The sequence below is a fragment of the Arvicola amphibius genome, chromosome 5, assembly GCF_903992535.2.
Source record: "Arvicola amphibius chromosome 5, mArvAmp1.2, whole genome shotgun sequence".
Taxonomy (NCBI): domain Eukaryota; kingdom Metazoa; phylum Chordata; class Mammalia; order Rodentia; family Cricetidae; genus Arvicola; species Arvicola amphibius.
This window is the reverse complement of record NC_052051.1, coordinates 129,235,098-129,255,116: the sequence shown is the minus strand read 5'-3', so window position 1 is coordinate 129,255,116 and position 20,019 is coordinate 129,235,098. Positions and strand designations below refer to the sequence as shown.

At 37.5% G+C, this 20,019-nt stretch overlaps 1 protein-coding gene across 4 annotated transcripts in view; it reads right to left on the bottom strand.

The window, feature by feature from the left end:
* The window catches only part of Csnk1g3 (casein kinase 1 gamma 3), an 89,627-nt gene that overhangs the window by 57,361 nt on the left and 12,247 nt on the right, over positions 1 to 20,019 (bottom strand). For all 4 annotated transcript variants that reach the window (XM_038330675.2, XM_038330677.2, XM_038330676.2 and 1 more), the window contains exon 2: positions 6,389 to 6,812. In XM_038330675.2, coding sequence (XP_038186603.1) covers positions 6,389 to 6,566 — 178 coding nt within the window. In that variant the 5' untranslated portion in view covers positions 6,567 to 6,812. The remainder of the gene's footprint in view (positions 1 to 6,388; positions 6,813 to 20,019) is intronic.

Here is a 20,019-nt window from a genome sequence, read left to right as displayed (position 1 = left end):
GAGAAAACTATGTCCTTTGGATGTTATATATTTGTTTATAGCAGGAAGCACTAGTTATCCATCAGTATTAACACTGTACTTAAAATAACAAAGAATATACAAGTTTAAAAATGGTTTTTCGGCTACAAACTACATTTTCCAGGCTCTTTTTCAGCTTCGTGTGGCCAAATGAAAAACTTCACACCGGTGGAGATAAAGTACAATACCTCCAGTTTCCAGGACTGTAATGTGTTCCTGACTGGAAAGGAGTTAACAGCTAGGAAGATAGCCCTGCAAACACTAAAGACACACACTGAACATACAGGGCACAGATACCCCGAGTGTCGGCTCTCTGCCTGTGTTATATAAAAGAGAACAAAGGAAGTGAACTAAAATTACTGTATTTGGGGACTTTTAAATGTGTTGTCATAGCATCATTGTCAATTTTTTGATTTTTACATTTACTTATTCAGGCAGGGGGCAGGGCATGTATGTGCCATGGAGGACATGTACGTCAGCCAGAGGCACTCGCAGAGGTCAGTCTCACTTGTCATCATGGGTACCAAGGATTACACTTACGTCATCAGACTTGGTGACAAGTGCCGTGTGCAACACTAAGCCATCCTGCCAGCCCCACCGTCTAGTCTTTATTTTTACATTTTCCAGTGTTTTAGAATGTTTTTTGCAAAAGTCAATAAACATAAAAATAACAAAATTACCCAATTTTTTATGTAATGGAGCTAAAAGGCTTATGGAACTTCCAGCACCATAATTTCCAAGCTCAAAGATCAAAATAAGGAGTTGTGAGCAACACAGGAATAAGAGGAGAAGAGCAAAACGAAGAGAAGTCATTGAAACCTAACTATGTCAAAAGCTACAGTATCTTATTTCAGATATGGCCACTCAGAAAGCAATATTTCTGAGTTTTTTTTAAATGTAATGTTAATCAGACATGCCCACAAGAAAACAGAGAAGCTCAGGAAATAAATTATCTCTCTCAGAAGGCCAGGGGCAGTAGTTCTCAACCTGTGGGTCTCAATCAGACAACCCTTTCACTGCAGCCAGCTAAGACCATCAGAAAGCAAACATATTTACATTACAACTCACAACAGGAGCAAAACTGCAAACATGAAGTAGCAACAGAAATAATTTTATGGTTGGTGGGCACTACAACGTGAGGAACTGTGCTAAACACTGCAGCATTAGAAAGGCTGAGAACCACTGCCAGAAGACTGCAGAAGCAGCCTGTTTGTGTTAGGTAGCAGAAGACAAGGACGTAAAAAAAAATTTAAGCAAAGGCCTTTATTATTACAGTTTTGGGGAAAAGGCAGGACAAGATAAACAGATTAGGACTGATGTGTCTCCACAGTTCCAATGGTCTTTGGGTAGAGGGCTTGTCTCTAAAAGCATGGCACAGAATACTGTTCCTAGGGATAGAGACGGATAAAAACACTCAAGCTGGAGATTGGATAATTCACATACCCAAGGCATGCCCCTACCTAAGTCTCTAGTAACTGCTCTTTTCCTAAGAACACACCAACTATAGGAGGCACAGGCTGTCCCCCAAACAAGATGGATTTTTGTTTTTGTCTGTTTTCTTAACATATCCAAAGAAGACTGCTGGGTATTTCAGAGAACCTGAGTTCGACTCCCAGGATCCACATGGCAGTTTAAAGCCATCTGTAACTCCAATCCAGTAGATTTAACACCCTCTTCTAACCTCCACAGGACTGCACATACTTGGGGCACTGACATACAGACAGGCAAAACTCCTACACAAAATAAAGGAGAGGATAGGGGCTGAGGTAGAAGCCTTTGAACTGAAACTTGTGAAATAAAAATCAAGACAATGCTCGCTGGTTCTTTTACCTCACTAAAAAAGAACCTCACCAGACAATGAGGCTGGAGAAACCTTTGGATAATTTAGACAAGGGGCTCTGACCTGCCCCTCCCCTACACAACACTAATAAGAGTGCCACAGCCAGAGAGATCTGAGGCACCTCACCTTTCAATTGAGCCCAACTCATTCAATAAATTAGTGCTGGTATCAATATTAGTTCAGAAATGCTTAATGTTACAGTGAACTGTAGTTAAAGCCAGTGGCTGAACTAAGTGAAATCAAGTAACTGTTGAGTATGACTCCCCCAAGCCTTAGGGCTCAGAGGACATGGAGGAAAAGGGGCAGAGATTGAAGAACCTAATAACTGGGAAGAGTGCTATGAAATGCTGCCTTCTGGACATGACATGACATGACAACGACACTCATCAACGCACAGCAACGGAGGTTGTCTTCCTAAGACCTGCACAAGTTGAAGCCATCAGCATGACAGCACGAGTGGGAGGGACTCATGAGGAGCCATCCCTGGCTGAGGAACTGCTGGCAGTAGCTAGGATAAGGGAGAGCAATTCCTCAGTGAGACGTATCCACTGGTAAGCTGCTCATGCCTAGTTAATGACCCCACACAGGCACAAAGTCACTCTATTCAAACCCACTGGGGGCATTTTCTAAAATGAAAACCATGGGAGTAGGAGGGGAAACTGCTGGGAAGAGTACAGAGGCACTTGGAAAGGACATGAGAGGTGTGTGGGGATCAAAACACATTACATATATGCATGAAATTGTTAAAGAATTTTAATTTTTTTTAAAAGATGTCCAAAGATCATAAGATACAAAAAATGTTTTAAATACACAATAGAATCCTATTATTTTGGCTAGCTATGTTTGAAGTATTTGTTATGTACCAAAAATAGTTCTAGGGATTCTGAATTGTTGTTTAAACTTGAAATCTATCTACCAACAGTTAAAAAAAATGCAAATTGTACTGACAACAGATGAAGACAAAAGAAAACAGCAAATAAATTGACCTATCATTTAAAATAAAGATGTTTAAAATGTTGACTTAAATAAAATTTAAATTTAATGCTTACAACTTCGTGTGGTTTTTAATCTCAATCAGTCCTTTTTCGAAAAAACTAATAACCTGTAAGAAGAGTTTTCAGCAATGGACAACTCTCTCTCCTTGGGGCAACTATGCATGGGATGGGGCTGGGGCTATCTTCAAGTTCTATGTAAAGTTACAACATCAAGGCATCAAAGAGATATCAGGCAGTTAAAGCATCCTACGAGGTAAGAAACAGCTCTCTACAAAAGGAAAAAGGAAGAAAAGAAAGAAGGAAGGAAGGAAGGAAGGAAGGAAGGAAGGAAGGAAGGAAGGAAGGAAGGAAGGCAGGCAGGCAGGCAGGCAGGCAGGCAGGCAGGCAGGCAGAGAGACAGACAGACAGGGCATCCTTGTTGAAAATAAGCACCTTTCTTGAAAAGCACTTACCTATAAAAGTAAATCTCATAGTCTTTCTTGCTCAAATACCACACACACATACAAATTAGTATAGAAAATCAAATGTTCAGGATGCTTTATTAATGTGACTTTAATAAAAAATACTTTAAAGATCCAAAGCAGGTCTGGAGAGATGGCTCAGCAGTTAAGAGCACTGGTTGCTCGTCCACAGTACCTGAGACCAATTGCCAGCACTCATATGATGGATCACACCATCTGTAATTTTAGTCTCAGAGTTATAACTTTTTTATAAACAAAGAAACCATGGAGGGCTTTGAAAAGAAAGTAATAAACCCCTCAGAGGTCTCTGAGTAAGAAAAATTAAAATGACTAACTTAGCTATATATATGGAAAATACTTAAGATATCCACAAAACAATGGCACACAAAGAAAGAAAAGATATATTTATTTGATATATATGGAAACACTTCCTCCTGGAGAGGGGAATGAAGCACGAAGCTCAGGAAGTAAATGATCTAAATCCTAGAGCTGCAGCTTCCAAACTCACAAGGTCCCTCCCCAAGGTTAAGTTTATGAAAGCAAAAAACAGACGCTCATGACCTGTGAGAAGGACATGCTCCCAACCTGTCAAGCTGCCTGTGAGTTAGGCAGATGTCTGGAAATGCAACTGTTTCTGAGCTGGCACCCACATAGGGTGGGCTTTTCAGTGATGCAGCTGCCTTTGAGTCATACTGGCCTCTCACACAAACTACTAAAATTAACACCAATAAACTCTTTGGTTTACCAAATTAGAATTTCATAGAATTGTGTCTCTGCAGGACTTTTCAAGATAAAATATAATAATTTAAATGAATATGTAAGTATCATACATACATACACAACATACTTAGATTCTACATAGACACTTGATTGGATAAGATTAGAGATCCTAAGCCAGCATATTGTATTTACTTTTGCTCATTCACAGATACACAGAAGGGAATGCTCCACAATATACAGTATAATTTCAATATACAGATCATGGACACTATGTCTCATATTGTTCTGGTTAAGTTGGCCCACTAAAATTGTTCTATACGAATACATACATATACATAGTGCATATTATAAGAATAGTTATTTCTAAATTATGTAGAAAACTGTAATAAAAACAACCAAAGCCTATACTGGTGTGGCAGGTCCTTCTGTCTATGTGTTGCTTTTATTGGTTAATGAATAAAGAAACTGCTTTAACCCTATAGCAGAGCAGGCCAGAACAGAGCTAGGCAGGGAAAACTAAACTGATTGCTGGGAGAAAGAAGGCAGAGTCAGAGAGAAGTCATGTAGCCACCGCCAGAGTACAACTTTACTTTGTAAGTCACAGCCTCATGGCGATACACAGATTAATGGAGATGGGTTAATTTAAGATATAAGTTAGCCAGAAATACACTTAAGCTATTGGCCAAATAGTATTACAAATAACATGGCTTCTGTGTGATTATTTCGGGGCTGAGCAGCCAGGAACAAACAAGCGGCCTCCTACAACACTATATAGATATTGTATTAGCTTTTTATATTATACTCTAAATTTAATATTTATAATAATCTAGAAAGAGATCCATGAACATTTTTCAGTATATAATCCATGTTAAGAATTAGATGGATAATCTCAAACTTTGACAGAAAGTAAATAACCTAGTTTCTCTGACTCCCAAGAAAGAACACTATCTTTAAAAAATAAGCCATAAAATATTTGTCCTTTCAAAGATTTTAATCCCTACTAAATGTAAAAGAATCTGCCAACTACATTGTTTATAGCTATGTACAAAGAATGTCACTAGCCTTTATTAGCTTGCTTCTTCATATTTAATGTTCATTAGCAACACAAAACAAATGAAATAGAAGAGACACTACAAGTTAGAGTGTTTTAAAAAATAATAAGAAATAGCTCAGTAGAAACATACAAATCATTTTATTTTCAAAAAAGAGGGGACCCAGTGAAAACTGTGAAGCTATTTTTCCCCTCAAGTTCATAGTCTTGGTGATTCAATGAGGCAAGTCCTTAATGTACCTAATTACCTTACTACTGATTGCTGTGACACCATGCCACATTCCTTTTGCTTTTCAACGGAGACAGCTTCTCTACTACACTACAAGTAAGAAGATTGAAATTTCACTTCTAAAACTGTCACTGAACTGCTCTGTGGCATTCAGCAAGTGCCTTCCCTATGGAGCATCAGGTTCCTGGAGTGGACAATTAGGAGCTTCAATAAGCACAGCATTTCACAAACTATTACAGCATGAGTCGGTAGATAACTCTGAGATCCTTGTTAAAGAAATGATGCTGAACCTTACCTCAGCTACAGTAGGGCAAAGGAAAGGGGAGAATCGTGCAGAGAAACTAGCTATTATAACAAGTAAAAGTTAACTTTACATAGTATCTTAACTTTACTTTAAGCCACATATATGACTCTAAAGTGATCAGTTACTAAATGTTTTGAAATACGAAAATGGAACCTAAATATCTCCCCAAAATATACTATACAACAAAAGACTTACTGGAAACTATGGCCTTTGTAAAATTTGATTTACTTATTTTTATGTGAATGAATGTTTTGCCTGCATATACATACACACATACATAATACATAACACATACATACACACACGTGTGCACTATGCACTTGAGCCTGATGCTCAAGAAAGTCAGAAGCACAGGATCCCTTTGGAGTCCCAAGTGGTTGTGAGCTGCAATGTGGTGCTGGGAATCAAACCTGGGTGCTCTGGAAGAGGAGCCAGTGCTAGAGTACCACCACTCAGCCACCTCTCCAGCCCCTGCATGATCCTTTAAATTTACTTTTTCTTGTTTTCTCACATTCTTAAGGAATGAGAATGGCTAATCTCAAACAAATAGACATCTAGATACTAGGGAATTTCGTACAAATGAAAGTACAAATAAATAAGAAATTTCCAACACCTATATTCTTTATAACCAGTACTTTGAGAAAGCATGGTTCAACTAAAGCCCCCAATGTATACACAAAGAATTTAACACTAAAGCAAGAAAGTAGTCTTACAAGTGTATTTCTTTACAAGTGCATCTTTACACAATGTAACAAACAAAATAGTCTTACCTAATCGTAATTCTCCAAAATTGCCACATCCAATTTTTTTCCCAACTCTAAAGTTAGGTCCAACCATTAAAACTCCAGAGGAAGAAGAGCCAGTTCCTCGAGTGCTGTGTCCTGATCGACCACTGGGTCGTGCCATTCTATCATCTGATTTGTCCTTGTCTTTCTTTTTATTATCCATATCAAGTTTGCGGTACTCCACTTTGAATTCTTTAATCAAGACAAGCACAATGAAATGGGCACTGTAAGAGTAGGCGCATCACTAGGTAAGAGTACCCGATGAGCAGCGTTAGCGTTCAAACTCCAGCCGATAGTCAGTCAGCTGAGGCGTGTTCATCCCATTCGGACAACTGTTCGCAGCTGTCTTCTCAGCAAAGTATATCTTCAAAATTATCTTCTCAGGGATCAAAGCTGGTTTGACAGAGAGCTGTGACATTAAAAGGAGAAAACTGTCAACAAAGATGACATATATACATATATATATATATATATATATATATATATATATATAGGAAAGTGAACGATAAAAGCTTAGGTTACCTGTTGAGGCCCCAGAAATCAAAACACAGTAGACTCTTAAATGAACCATTATTTTTTGTGTATACTTTAATACCAAATATCACAAAAAACAAATTTAACTTTTTAAAAAAATTGTGAATTTGAGTGTACATGTGATATACATGTATGTGTGTAAATGTTTGTATGATCACGAACATATGGGCACACATATATACGCAAGTATGTATGGAGGCCAGAGGTAGAAATCAGATATTTTATCAGTTTTTGTTGCTATAATAAAGCATCATAATAAAAATCAGCTTTAGAAGAGTTTATTTTGGTCACAGTGATGAGGAATGCAAGGCAGGAGGCGGTCCAAGCCAGAGGTTGAGAGATTACATCTCAACTGCAAGTAGCAAGCAGAGAAAACAAATTATAATCAAGGTAAGACTAAAAACTCTGTAAGCCTGCCCCCAGTGACACACTCCCTCCAGCAAGACTAGACCACCAAAGAATTTTGTAACCTCCCCAAACAAAACCACCAATTGGAAACCAAGTGTTCAAACAATTGTGCCTATGGGAGCCATTCGCATTTAAATTACCACAGGTATTTTCCTTAGTTTCTCTCTCTCTCTCTCTCTCTCTCTCTCTCTCTCTCTCTCTCTCTCTCTCTCTCTCTCTCTCTATCTCTCTCTCTCTCTCATCCACTTAGTGCACATGGACTAGCCAAGCTGACAGGACAACAATCTCCAAGTGTCCCCCTGCCTGTGCCCTTTACAGTGAGAGGGTTATGGAGGCACACGTCATACCCGGCTTCTTAGAGGAGTGTTGGGGATCCAAACCCAGGGCCCCACACTGTGCAAGAGCTACCTTTCCACTTGACCATCTCCCTATCCCCAACAAACACAAAACTTAAAAATCAGAGATCTGGTTGTTTTAAAATAACAAAGAAAAAATGGTACTGAGCGTTTCATAAACAACATCCATTGAGACCAGACATTCCCATTTAAGTTACTGCAATATGAAAAGGGAATACTCAAAGTCTGAGAAATATAGCAGAAAAATAACACACTTTAAAATTTTTAAATCTTAATTTTCTTCACTCTTATACACTTAATTTTTACTTTTCAAAAGTCTGTTTTCATTTTGTATTCATTTCAAAAGTATATTCTCATTTACTCAAATATTTATTATCCTTTATATATAGGGAAGAGTCACAGAACTGATAGTACAAAAACACAGTCTTTGAATCTCTCAAGGAAAATAATTTTTATGTAACACTCAAACTAAGCCTTTTAAAAAAAAGTAATTCACAAGGCTAAGAGATGTTAGAGAAGATAGGTATAAAAATTTCCTTGAGAGACGGGAGTTTTATTATGTATCACAGGCTGGTTTCAGACTTGCAATCTTCCTGACTCAGATTCCCAACCAAGTTCTAGCATTACATATACCACCATGCCTAGCTACATGCATTGAGTTTTCCAATATACAGATGAAACCACTAAAGCATTAAAAAGTGCTGGAGACTTTTAAAAGAGCAATTACACACTTTCTTTAGAAATTTAGCTAGCAAATACATGTGAACTCTGTAGTTACTCCGGCAGCTATAGTAAATGAACATCTACTTTCGTCCAAGCAATCCAAGCAGGCTTCCACACCTTGCAATGAGAGTTTCAAGCTAGGCTGTGGTGATACATGTCTGAAATGCCCTTACTGGGCTCCATAATAAAATAAGGAAGAACAGAACACCTCAAAACGTAGCTTTTAAAAATATCTATAAAATCAACACAATCCCAAAAAACTGGTGAGTCTGTTTTCTAAACTGATAAGACTGCGCCTAAAGTTAATGTAAAAATGCAGAATCTAGAATAATCTTAAACCACAAAAACAAAATTAAATATACAGCACCTAATGCCAAGGCTTACTAGAGAGGTACAGTAATCAAGACAATGTGGAGCTACTACAAAATAGGTAAGTGAAACAGCAGAGTCCAAAATAGGGCCACACAGATGCCCAGCTGATTTTCCACTAAGACATCAAAAGTGACATGGGTCACAACAACTATACATCTGTGTGGGAGTGTGGGGGGGAACCTTGCTTCAATCCATGAAAGAATAGTATGTAATGAATCATACCTCTAAACACAAAAAAATGAGAACCATAAAGGAAAACAGCTTTGTAAGCTTGTGATATATATATAAAGGAAAAATAAGATAAAAAGTTAGTAAATAGAGCTGAAGAGAAAAAAACAAAAATTATGGGAAATTAGTTCATATATTTATGAATATGCATTAATATACTACAATTAAATAGTAAACTTTATTTTTATGCAAAAAAATAAATGTATTTTCCACAAGGAATGTTAGCAAATAGCCAATAAATATATGAAGTCTTGATTATCATATTCACCATAGAAATACAAATTAAAACCATAAAAGTATCATTTCATATTCACAAGTATGACAAAACTTTAAAAGATTACCAGTAGCAATGCTAGCAGAAATTAAGAACAAGCATGTCTGTCCTTAATTTCTGTACAAGCATAATACAGTATGACAAGAAACCAAGTTTGACAGTTTCTTATAAAGGAAAACGTATATTTATCCTATGATCTCTCAATAAAACAACGTATTCAGAAAGATCTGTCACCAATTTTTTATTGTAACTTCATTTATAATAACCAAAACTGGACACAATTAAAGTGTTCTCAACAAAGAATAAGCAAATTGGCATATTCATATAACAGAATACCATTTGAATCATGAGTAGGTTGAAAGATATCAGACACAATGAGTTATAGTCACAAAAATCCTAGAACCAGCAGAATTAAGCTACAGGATTAGAAATCAGAGCCGAGGTTCACCAGGTAGAGGATAGTTCACTAGAAAATAGCAAGGAGAAACTTCCTTGTGGAAGTATATATCCTGCACCTTCATTAAGAGGAGTATAGGCAGCTATATACTTGTCAATGCATAAAACTACATTTGAAACCTGTGCATGGTGGTATATGTACACTGTGCCTCAAAATGCGGCTTTTAAAATAATAGTTGGGCTGACTGACTGGCTCAGAGGGTAACGGTATAGTCCTCCTACCCCCATAAACTGCCTTCTGACCTCCACATATGTGTGCGCACAAATATATATAAGTTAAAATAAATATAAAAAACAATGCCCATTCACAAAACAAAATTTTAGTAAAATATCTCAAAGTATATTATAATATCCCCCTTATTACATAAATTTACATAAAGTTTACCTGAAAATGTAGCTCTTTTAAATAGTTAATTAGCTGTTAACAATTAACTAACATAATAGCGATACTTTTGAAATTTTTAAAATAATTCCTTCTCTGCTTTTTTTCCATTTAGAAGAAAATTATTTTCTCTTGGAAAATTTTTGTATTTTTGATATATTATAGCTTTTCGTTTATGTTTAAACAGTGAGCTATCCCAAACCATATTCTACACATAAGAACGCAAATAATCCACAAATGAAGTAAAAATGTTCCATAGATATTTATACATTTCTCACTCCTCAAACTATTTGCCCTTCCCTTCCTCTCAGTTACTGAATGTGCTTCTTTTTGGTAAAGCCTGTGTATGCATAATTGTGTAGAGAAATACTTGTAGACTGTTCTGTCTTTGTAAGAGGTGCACAGGAAATCTTCCAAGAACACAAACTGTTCCACAATAGAAAAAGAAAGTAAAAGAGTATCATTAAATTAAAGAGCTTTTACTCTCTCCCTTTCATAGCCTTCCATCCCTCATGAACCCTAGCACAGGGAATTCAGCAACATGATGGAGGACAGGAAGACCAAGAAACAGCCCTAAATTTCTTCCCTGTAGAGGAGACCAGAAAATAGGCCCACACCTGAAACTGGGAAGTCAGGAGAGAAGCAAGAAGCAGTGAATTAGCTTAAAATGGAGCCATAAAAAAATGAACAGGTTTTTTAATGCTGGAAATGAGTCCACTCCCAAAACTGAATTTTCTGAATAGATAAAAACAAAGCAATGGAAACTGACTAGGATATCAATCATTCCTGACAGGTAAGGAGGACAAGTCAAAGTTTGACAACAATGACCACTAAGAAACTAACGTATCTTCTATGTTACCTCACTCACTTCAGAACATTTTAGGAACTATTCATAAACTTGTAATACAAAATTCTTATTTTTAAAACTATTTTTAAGAATTTAAAATAGTTTAAAACTAAGACTTTCGGGTATAGGGGTTGGATGGAGAGATGGCTCAGCGAGTAGAAGCACATGTTCCACCAGCCTTAGGACCTGAGTTTGGATTCCCCAGAACCTATGTAAAACCCAGCACAGGCACTTATGGGGAGAAGGGTTAACCTGCCTGGTTATGCCGAGGTAAAGAGACCCGTCTTGAACAAGGTAGAATGGCAAAGGCCAACACTGAAAGGTGAACCACTGACCTCCACTCAGGCACCATGGCCACACACAAAGAAGCATCATACATACACAAAATCTCCAGGAGAACCAGGCATAGTGGCACATGCCTGTAATCCTAGCACCTAAAAGACTAAGGAGGATTGCCAAATTTCAGGTCAGAACCAAATAGTGGTAGAACTTTCTCTATGACAGCACCCATCAAGCAGTATTAGTATCTGACGATACAGTTTCTTATATGTAACTTTATGATCCCCCAAACTTAATACCATGCTTGGAGCTAGGACAGTTATACATATTATTCATTGATAAATGAAGTTTTTTGTTAACAATTCTGGTCCATAAACTTTGTTTGCATACAAGACTCTAAGAGGTTTATGAAGAAAACCTAAATATATACTCTAACCTCCTCATTCACAAATATGAACTGACAATCAAGGATCACTAGACATCTAAGGAAATCTAATATGAAAAATATTTTCTCCCTATAAAAGAAAGAAAAAGGGAGAGAGGGAAGAAGGGAGAGAGGGAGAGAAGGAAGGAGGAAGGGAGGAAAAGAAAGAAAACAAAACATCCTGGCTAGCAAATTATTTCATAAACAAAAGAAAGAGGAGGGAGTCATCAAAGAAATGTTAAACAGGGGAAATAAATCTAGCAAACTGCATAGGCCTAAAGTTTCAACCTGAAGAATTAATTTTACAAAGAAAATAAACTAATTTAAAATGTATGGATCCTAGCAGTGTTAGAATTAGGGCACAATCAATAGAAGTTGGGTTGTTGGAGGCACAAGTGAAAGCAAGTTTGGGTCTCCTGCACAGCAGAGTGAAAAGGTAAGGCGCGCGCTCACGAGGACAAGAAGCAGAGGTAAGATTACTACTGAATGAAGTGTCAGAGGAAAGGGACAGGCGAGGATGACGTGAAGAAAAAGCAGTGGGAAGTCAGAGCAGATGTGCTAAAACCTTTCTTCTCAGCGGATACCGGAAAGAAAACACAAAATTTAACAGTGGTGAGGGACGAGGACTTCTTACTCTAAAATCCACAATCCCTCACCATCTTTCTGAGGAAAGAATCCATGGTTTTCAAATGATGATACAATCTTTAAAATGTAAAGAATAACTAAAAGGTTACTTTCTTATTCTCCCTGAACTGTTGTTAAACACCTTTTTAGAAACAGGGCTGGGGGTGCAGCTCTTTAAAGTAGCTGATTTCCACATGCAAATACTCTGAGCCCCAACCCTAACACTTGAAAAATAGATAAATAAATCTCAGACGCAATCTCTTCTAAATACTAAGTAACACCAGCAGCTGAAAATCCAACTATGTTTTTTTAAGTATCTAGAACAGTTTCAATAGACATACTATAAAAGACCTAAAAACTATTTAGGTAAGAAAATGAGGAAGGAATATTACATACTGTTCGGTTTAGCACCCACACAGAGCAAGTTTATTTCTGTATTTTCTAGTAGTCACACAGAAAGCACTTTTGTGACTAGATATGATTCACTGTGTCAAATTAAATACCGGTTGCTTTTAAAAACCAGCTAAGGAAAGAACTGCAGTGTAGTGCTGCTGTAGTACTGCTCCTGTACTGCTGAGTACTGGAGTGCTGTAGTGAGTGTCGTACGCTGTTGTAGTGCTGTGGTACTGCTGTAGTGCTGTACTGTTGTAGTGTTGTAGTGCTGCTGTATACTATTGTAGTGCTATAGTGCTGTAGTGCTGTACTGTTGTAGTGTTGTAGTGCTGCTGTATACTATTGTAGTGCTATAGTGCTGTAGTGCTGTACTGTTGTAGTGTTGTAGTGCTGCTGTATACTGTTGTAGTGCTATAGTGCTGTAGTGCTGTACTGTTGTAGTGTTGTAGTGCTGTAATGCTGTACTGCATTATACTTACAGATGCAATCAAAAGTGAAACTATGAATGTGTTCAAAGAAACAGTCAACCCAAAAATTACAAAGTAGGGAGGGCCTTGGACCTTACACAAGGCAATGTGCCTTACCCTCTCTGAAGATTAGATGGAGGTGGGGTGGGAGGGTGTGTGGAGGGAATGAGAGGAGGGGAGGGAGTGGGAACTTGGATTGATATTTTTTAAAAATCTAATAAATTTTTTAAAAAAATCAGAAAAAAATATTTAAAAAAAAGAAAACATGCCGGGCGGTGGTGGCGCACGCCTTTAATCCCAGCACTCGGGAGGCAGAGGCAGGCGGATCTCTGTGAGTTCGAGGCCAGCCTGGTCTACAAGTGCTAGGTCCAGGACAGGCTCTAAAAAAAGCTGCAGAGAAACCCTGTCTTGAAAAACCAAAAAAAAAAAAAAAAGAAAACATGACTAACCAATAGATCCTAAAGATTAGGTAGCATAGCTGCTGAGGTGTGCTCCAGAAACACCCTGTTCACAATTTTTCACAACACAAAATATTTATAATGCCCAAGGTGACTGTAATTTTTATAACAGATGTGTCCCCTGTAACTGAAATCTTAATCCTTCTACTAACTAAAATTAGTAAGCATAATTAGCTATGTGAATATATATAAATGGAAACAAAATATATGTTAAAAGACAGGGAATTGGTCAAAAGGATGTTTTTTAAATTGTCTTTAAGAAGGAGCAAATATGAAAATCGTCTTATTTCTATGAACCGCTTCAATTTTGATATAGTGATATCCACTAATAAAAGAGCTTCTCAATTTGGAGAATATTAGCATTACCTGGCTGTAAGCAGACATATGAGGACTGTATCTGACTGTATTTGACAATCACTGATAAATGTTCAAAACAGAAAATCAGACTTTCTAATCTGCATGGTCCAACCATTTAAGACCTTACAAACAACCTAGATAAACAGAAAAACAGTCTGAAAATAAATCTGTGTACTTATGTTCTGCCTCATAGGCCAAGCAGACACCAACGAGAAGTTCTAGATTTTTAAAATAATTTAAAAATATTACACTATCAAAATATTGCTGTAGTAAAAAGAGAAAAAGATTTATTCAACGCACCTCTAATAAACATTATAATTTACAAATAAAAAATTGTAACAAAGTTAATATCAAATTTTATATTCAAAACTTATTTCTGACAGTGTTATTTCGCCACAGTTTTGTTACATGAAATAAAAATATATGTATTTATATAGGCAACACTAAATAGACTCACCAGGTTGTATGTATGTGTATTTATGCATATGAATATTAAAATAATCAAGAAGAGATCTCGAAGTTGAAAGGTGTAAAGGGGACATTGGAGGAGTTGGAGGGGGAGGAAAGAGTGAAAATTATGTAAAATATTCATGTATAAAATTCTCAAAAGTAGAAAATTAGAACTATGTATTTATTACAAAAAAGTTCGTTTGGGGTATTAAACACTTTATTCAGTCTCAATCAAAAACTTGTATTAGCATATGTATCTCCAGGCATCTCTGAAATTTAATGAGTGGGGATATTTGCGATGAGAGGGCTAGCCACTACACCACATGCTATTAGCAGCCAGTTCCAAGTTACTGGTTTCTGGCATTACTCCAGCTGCAGTTGTCTAAGAAAGGAATAAACACTCTATTTTAAAGTGAAATCATTAGCTTTAATGTCAAAATATGGAAATCAATTTCTTTAATTACATACTACAAAAAAAATCTCAATGACTTAGAACCTATCATCTAAAATTACTTAGTATTTCTGAAACTTGATTTCAATGATGTCCCTGTACATTCCTATGAAGATCTAGAAACTGTCTAGCCTTTGAAACTGACCACCTAAAAGAAGGAAAAAAAGAAAAGAAAAAGGACAGAAGAAAAAAAGGAAGAGAAATTTAAAAGAAAAAAGAGATTACTAACTAGTTTTTATATTCTCTCAACTGTGGATTAGGTGGAATCCACTAGTCACTCATGAAACTAATTTAGTGGACCTTAAATAGCAGTTATTTAAGATGACACTAATAGAAAAGAAAATGGAGTGCACATATGTAATAAGAAAAAAATCATATTGTTCTTTGTTGTTATTATTTTTTTTTGTTTTGAAACAAGTCTATCTACATAGCCCCAGCTACCATGTAAGTTACCTGTATAGATCAGGTAGGTCTCAAACTCACAGAGACCCACTAGTCTCTACCTCCCAAGTGCTGGATCAAAGGTATGAGCCACTATGCCCAGCCAAAATATCATGTTTAATGAGACTTTCAGTTGTATAAATAAACGGGGAAGGGGGTGGTCCATGTCTCTAGTCCCTCATATGTGAGCACTCAGACGTCTTTACAGAGGCCCACCCGGTTCAACAGTTAGAACTGTAAAATACTCAGTACCTTAAGTACTTACTATATTATATATAGAGAACTGCAGGTCAAACTCATATTCTGACCATTTAAGACTTGTCTTTCCAGGTAAGATAGTGAGCTAGAAGCCGTCAGATCCACTGGCTGATTAGTGTGGAAATGAAACAGGAGTATTTGATCACTCCATCAACTACTTCTCTAGTCCCAGAATTGACTTGATCAACACTCCAACAAACCTCCCCTACTATGGAACCCTATGAATTACAGTAACAACTGGCCTGGCAAGATACATTCAGAAGTACAACAGCAGGGTAACCTGCTGCTTTCTAATTGGTTTTAAGGTCTCCAGAAGAGAAAACTCATACCTAGTACCATAAACAGCTATGAATCTGCAGCTGCAGAGCTCACAGGCCCCGTGATGAATTTATTACTGTTATTCTGCTAAACAGACTTATCGAACGGTGCCCTGAATTCATCTCTCTGCAGCCCTCAAACCTCATCAGGGAAGTTCCTCTGTGCAGTAGACAGTGGTAAGCACAAAGCTCCCAACTAATCAGAGTAGAGACTGTGTCAGTAGAGCACTCAGCCACAAAGAGGAGAGGGATATCACGCTCCTGCTCACGCCCCAAGGGCTGAAGAAAGTATAAGAACCAGAGGTGGGGGAGTGTAAGCATGAAATTGTCTTTGAAACATGACAAAGACCACTGCTCTGGGAACTCAAGGCAGCTGTGTTCGCCTGGATAAGACTGCAAGATCAAGCCAGCCAACATAGCATAGAGGGAGGAGGAGCTCACAGCCTCCACTTCTAACCAAGGAGTTGCTGCCTACTTATTACTGCTAGGGGAGGGAGAGTCAGTTTTCTTTAAAGGTGAGGGCCTGGTAGGTAGACCACACTCCAGTAGATGGCCCCACAGCCAGGAGTATATGAGCAGCACAAATTAGACTTGGTGAGTTAGTTAAAAAGAAAGAGGACATGAAATTGGAAGGGACCAAGGAGGTAGATATAGGGGAGTCAAGCGGACGGATTGGTGTGAATATTATCTGTTCTTTCATGACCTACAACTTTTCAAGCATGCCTTTTATATTCATTGAAAATTATTTTATCCTGTTCATCAGCAAAGTCAAAAACATCTGATTCACAATAATTATGTTTATCAGGTCAGTGCAAATACAGAATAATCAAACACTGAACCACTGCTCTTAGGGAAAATGCATTTAAGGTTTCATTGAGACTCTTTCTTGAGTCACAAAAGTTCAATAAACCAATCAAATCAATATTCAAACTTTTTGAAACACTTTACAACATTAAATCTATACCTACACCTGAACTAACATACTTATCCTCCCCACAACACACCAGTTTTCTTATTCTTGGGAACATTATTCAGCTCTTCAGCAGTAGGTCTGGGGTCATTTTAAACAAAATCACGAAAGGAAAAAGGAAAGGAAAGGACTCATTATGAAAAGCAAAACCAGGAGACTGGGTGGCCTTATTTAACCTCAGCTTGGCACACACACTGACTAGATCAAAGTTTTTCCTACCTTCTGTATGTGTCTGCTTGTGACTCACTGAAATAGCAGCAGGAGCATTCAATTTCAGGTCACAAATAAAGGTTAGCCATCAGGAAAATTTGCAACTATAGAATCCTCAAATATTCAAAAGACAGTAAAAATCTCCTCTAATTGATGAAAACTGCCTCATTGAAAGTATTCCACCATGTTCTGGGAAGATGGTTTAGTCACACAAGCAAGGAGTTGGGTTCAGATCGCCAGCACACAAATAAAAAGCTAAACACTACATATGTTTGCATCTGTAATCCTAGGCTGAGGTTGGAAGATCTTAAACTGGAGATCAACCTGAGCAACAGAGTGAGAGAAACCTTGGCTTAAAAAAAAAAGAAAAAAATATTCCAAAGCTGGAGAGAGAGAGCTCAGGAGGACAGTGCTTGCTATATAAGCACAGGAATAAAAGTTTAAGCCCCAGTACCTTCTTGAACTAAAACCAGAAACTATAACATGCACCTGTAATCCCAGCACTAGGAAGGCAGGCACAGGAAGATCCCCAGGCAGGGCTGTTGGCCATCCATTCTAGCCAAATCCTGAGACCCAGCTTCAATGAGAGACACTCAAAAAACAAACAGAGAACAATTAAGAAAGACACCAGATGTCAATCTCTGGCCTACACACACACACACACACACACACACACACACACACACACACACTTTCATCTACTAAATGGATTAAAAGGATAAGGAATGAGAATTAAATACCACCAATATGTGACTCCTGGTGAATATAATGAAACTAAACAAGGATGAGGAGTGACTGTTAAGATCATAAGAAGAATGTTTACATCTTTCCAACAGAAGCAAAACATCTGCAGCTGAATCCGATCAAGCCTCTGCATTTCACTGTTCATGTTAAGGAAGCACAGAGTACAATGCTTTACTCTTCTATTTAGTATAGAGATACCCCAAATTTTTTTTAATCTGATGTCCTCAAAAGCAGAAGTCATGCTACTCAACTTTTCTTCCCAATAACAGAACACATTAAAAACTGCTTAAAAGAATAACCAATGATCAATGAAAATCTTCTCAGGAATTAGGGAGTAATAATTCATATATCCATTTTTCTGAAAAAAAGGGATGGAATAATGATTATAAAGCTGTAAGGCAATTTACAGTTCAAGAAATGCAGTATCACATGCATCAAAAGTCTTTAATAGTGTAATTTTTGACTCTCCAAAATCCTACAATCCAAAAAGGGAAAAAAAGCTGAGCTAGAAGTCTGATCTATAAATCCCAGCAACACAACAGGATGAATAGGAGGGTTACAAGTTCAAGGATACGTGGTTAACTTTACAAGGAAAAAGAGGGCAAGGGATAGGGCTCAAAGGTAAAGCACTTGCTTACATGTACACTGCCCCATATTCAATCCCAAGCACTTAAAAACCACCACTAGAGATAACAACATGCATGTACTACCTTATTTAAACATAAAAGCTCTTAGATGTTAGTTTCTTTTAAATAATTCTAAAAGCTTACTCTAGAAATAAAACTTTAAAAGTAATAGCTGAAGGGCTAGGGAAATGGCTCCGTTAAGTAAGACTGATTGTTGTACAAGCACAGGGACCCAAGTTTGAATCCCTGAGACCCACATAAAAAGGTGGTGTGAGTCCATGGGCCCGTAACCCCAACCCCAGTCAGTGCTGTGGGAGGCACAGGCAGGATAGTTTCAGGTTCAGAAAATGACAGGACCTACCCATCCATGTGTGCATAAGTGCATGTTTGCACACTCACATGTCATCTTTCACATTGATCTTCCCAATAAAAAGATGAAACAACCCATTTACCTAATAAATGCACAGCCATTAGTGGCCTACTATAGGCCAAACAAATGAAGAAACCAAATAAGACACAGTTTTTGACATGGAATGTTTAAACAGGCAGTAATATAAAGTATACTCTGTACTACAACAAAAGTACAGTGCTTTCTCAACACATGCCAAGCATACAAAAACCGTCATTTAAGTACAGAAGCTGGCTATCTACGAGGTTCAACATGCTCACGCTGAATGTGCACCTCAAGAGCCTGGTATCTTAGTACACTCAGAAGCACAGGTAACAAGCACATGACAGCAGTGCTCAGTGGTCCACACCCTTCCAGATGAAAAGACAGCAAGAGCATATACACAGAACACCATATCTCACAGTCAGTGTCATTCCCCTATGGCAAGTTCCTACAAGAGTTTAAAATCCAGATTTTAATCCAGACATTACAGCAACAGAGAGAGATACATAATGCCACAATTTTAAGTTTCTTAAGGACCATTTTAAGAGATGAATGAGGAGATTACAAAGAAAAGAAGAGAAGGGAAAAAGAAAGCTAACAGAGAAGATAAGAATTAGAAAGTAAAGGGAAAGGGGCGCCAATACAGGTATAAAGATATTTACAGCAGTGACTTAGAAACAAATTAAGGAAGTTCAAGGAAACTAAAACAGACATTACTACCACACCCTTGACTCTTGTCATTAAGGAGGTTTGGGGCAGAGTCAAAATGTATAAAAAGAGGGCTTCCTGTAGGTGCTCTGACATGACGTTATCATGTGCAAAACCCTTGATATAGTCCTGGAGACCAAAGAGCACCTGAATACTCTGCTAAACCCAGACTTCTTCAATGGTTCCATACTGAGCATCCTAACTACACTACGCATCTGGGACCTCCATCAGGCCCAAGATCCAGGGTTAGCTACTCAGTAAGGAAAGGACTAAAGAAAGTAGGAAAAAAGCAGACATGCAGTGAGGGCAGGGACTTTCAATAACTGTTAAAGGAATTAATGCAAATTAAAATAAATTCCTTTTGATGATCATAAACTTACAAGAAAGAAAGCAAAAAATATTAACTAGCACCTACTGAAACTATCCAGGGAAGTAATATACACACATTCCAATTAAGTAGTTTCTGTT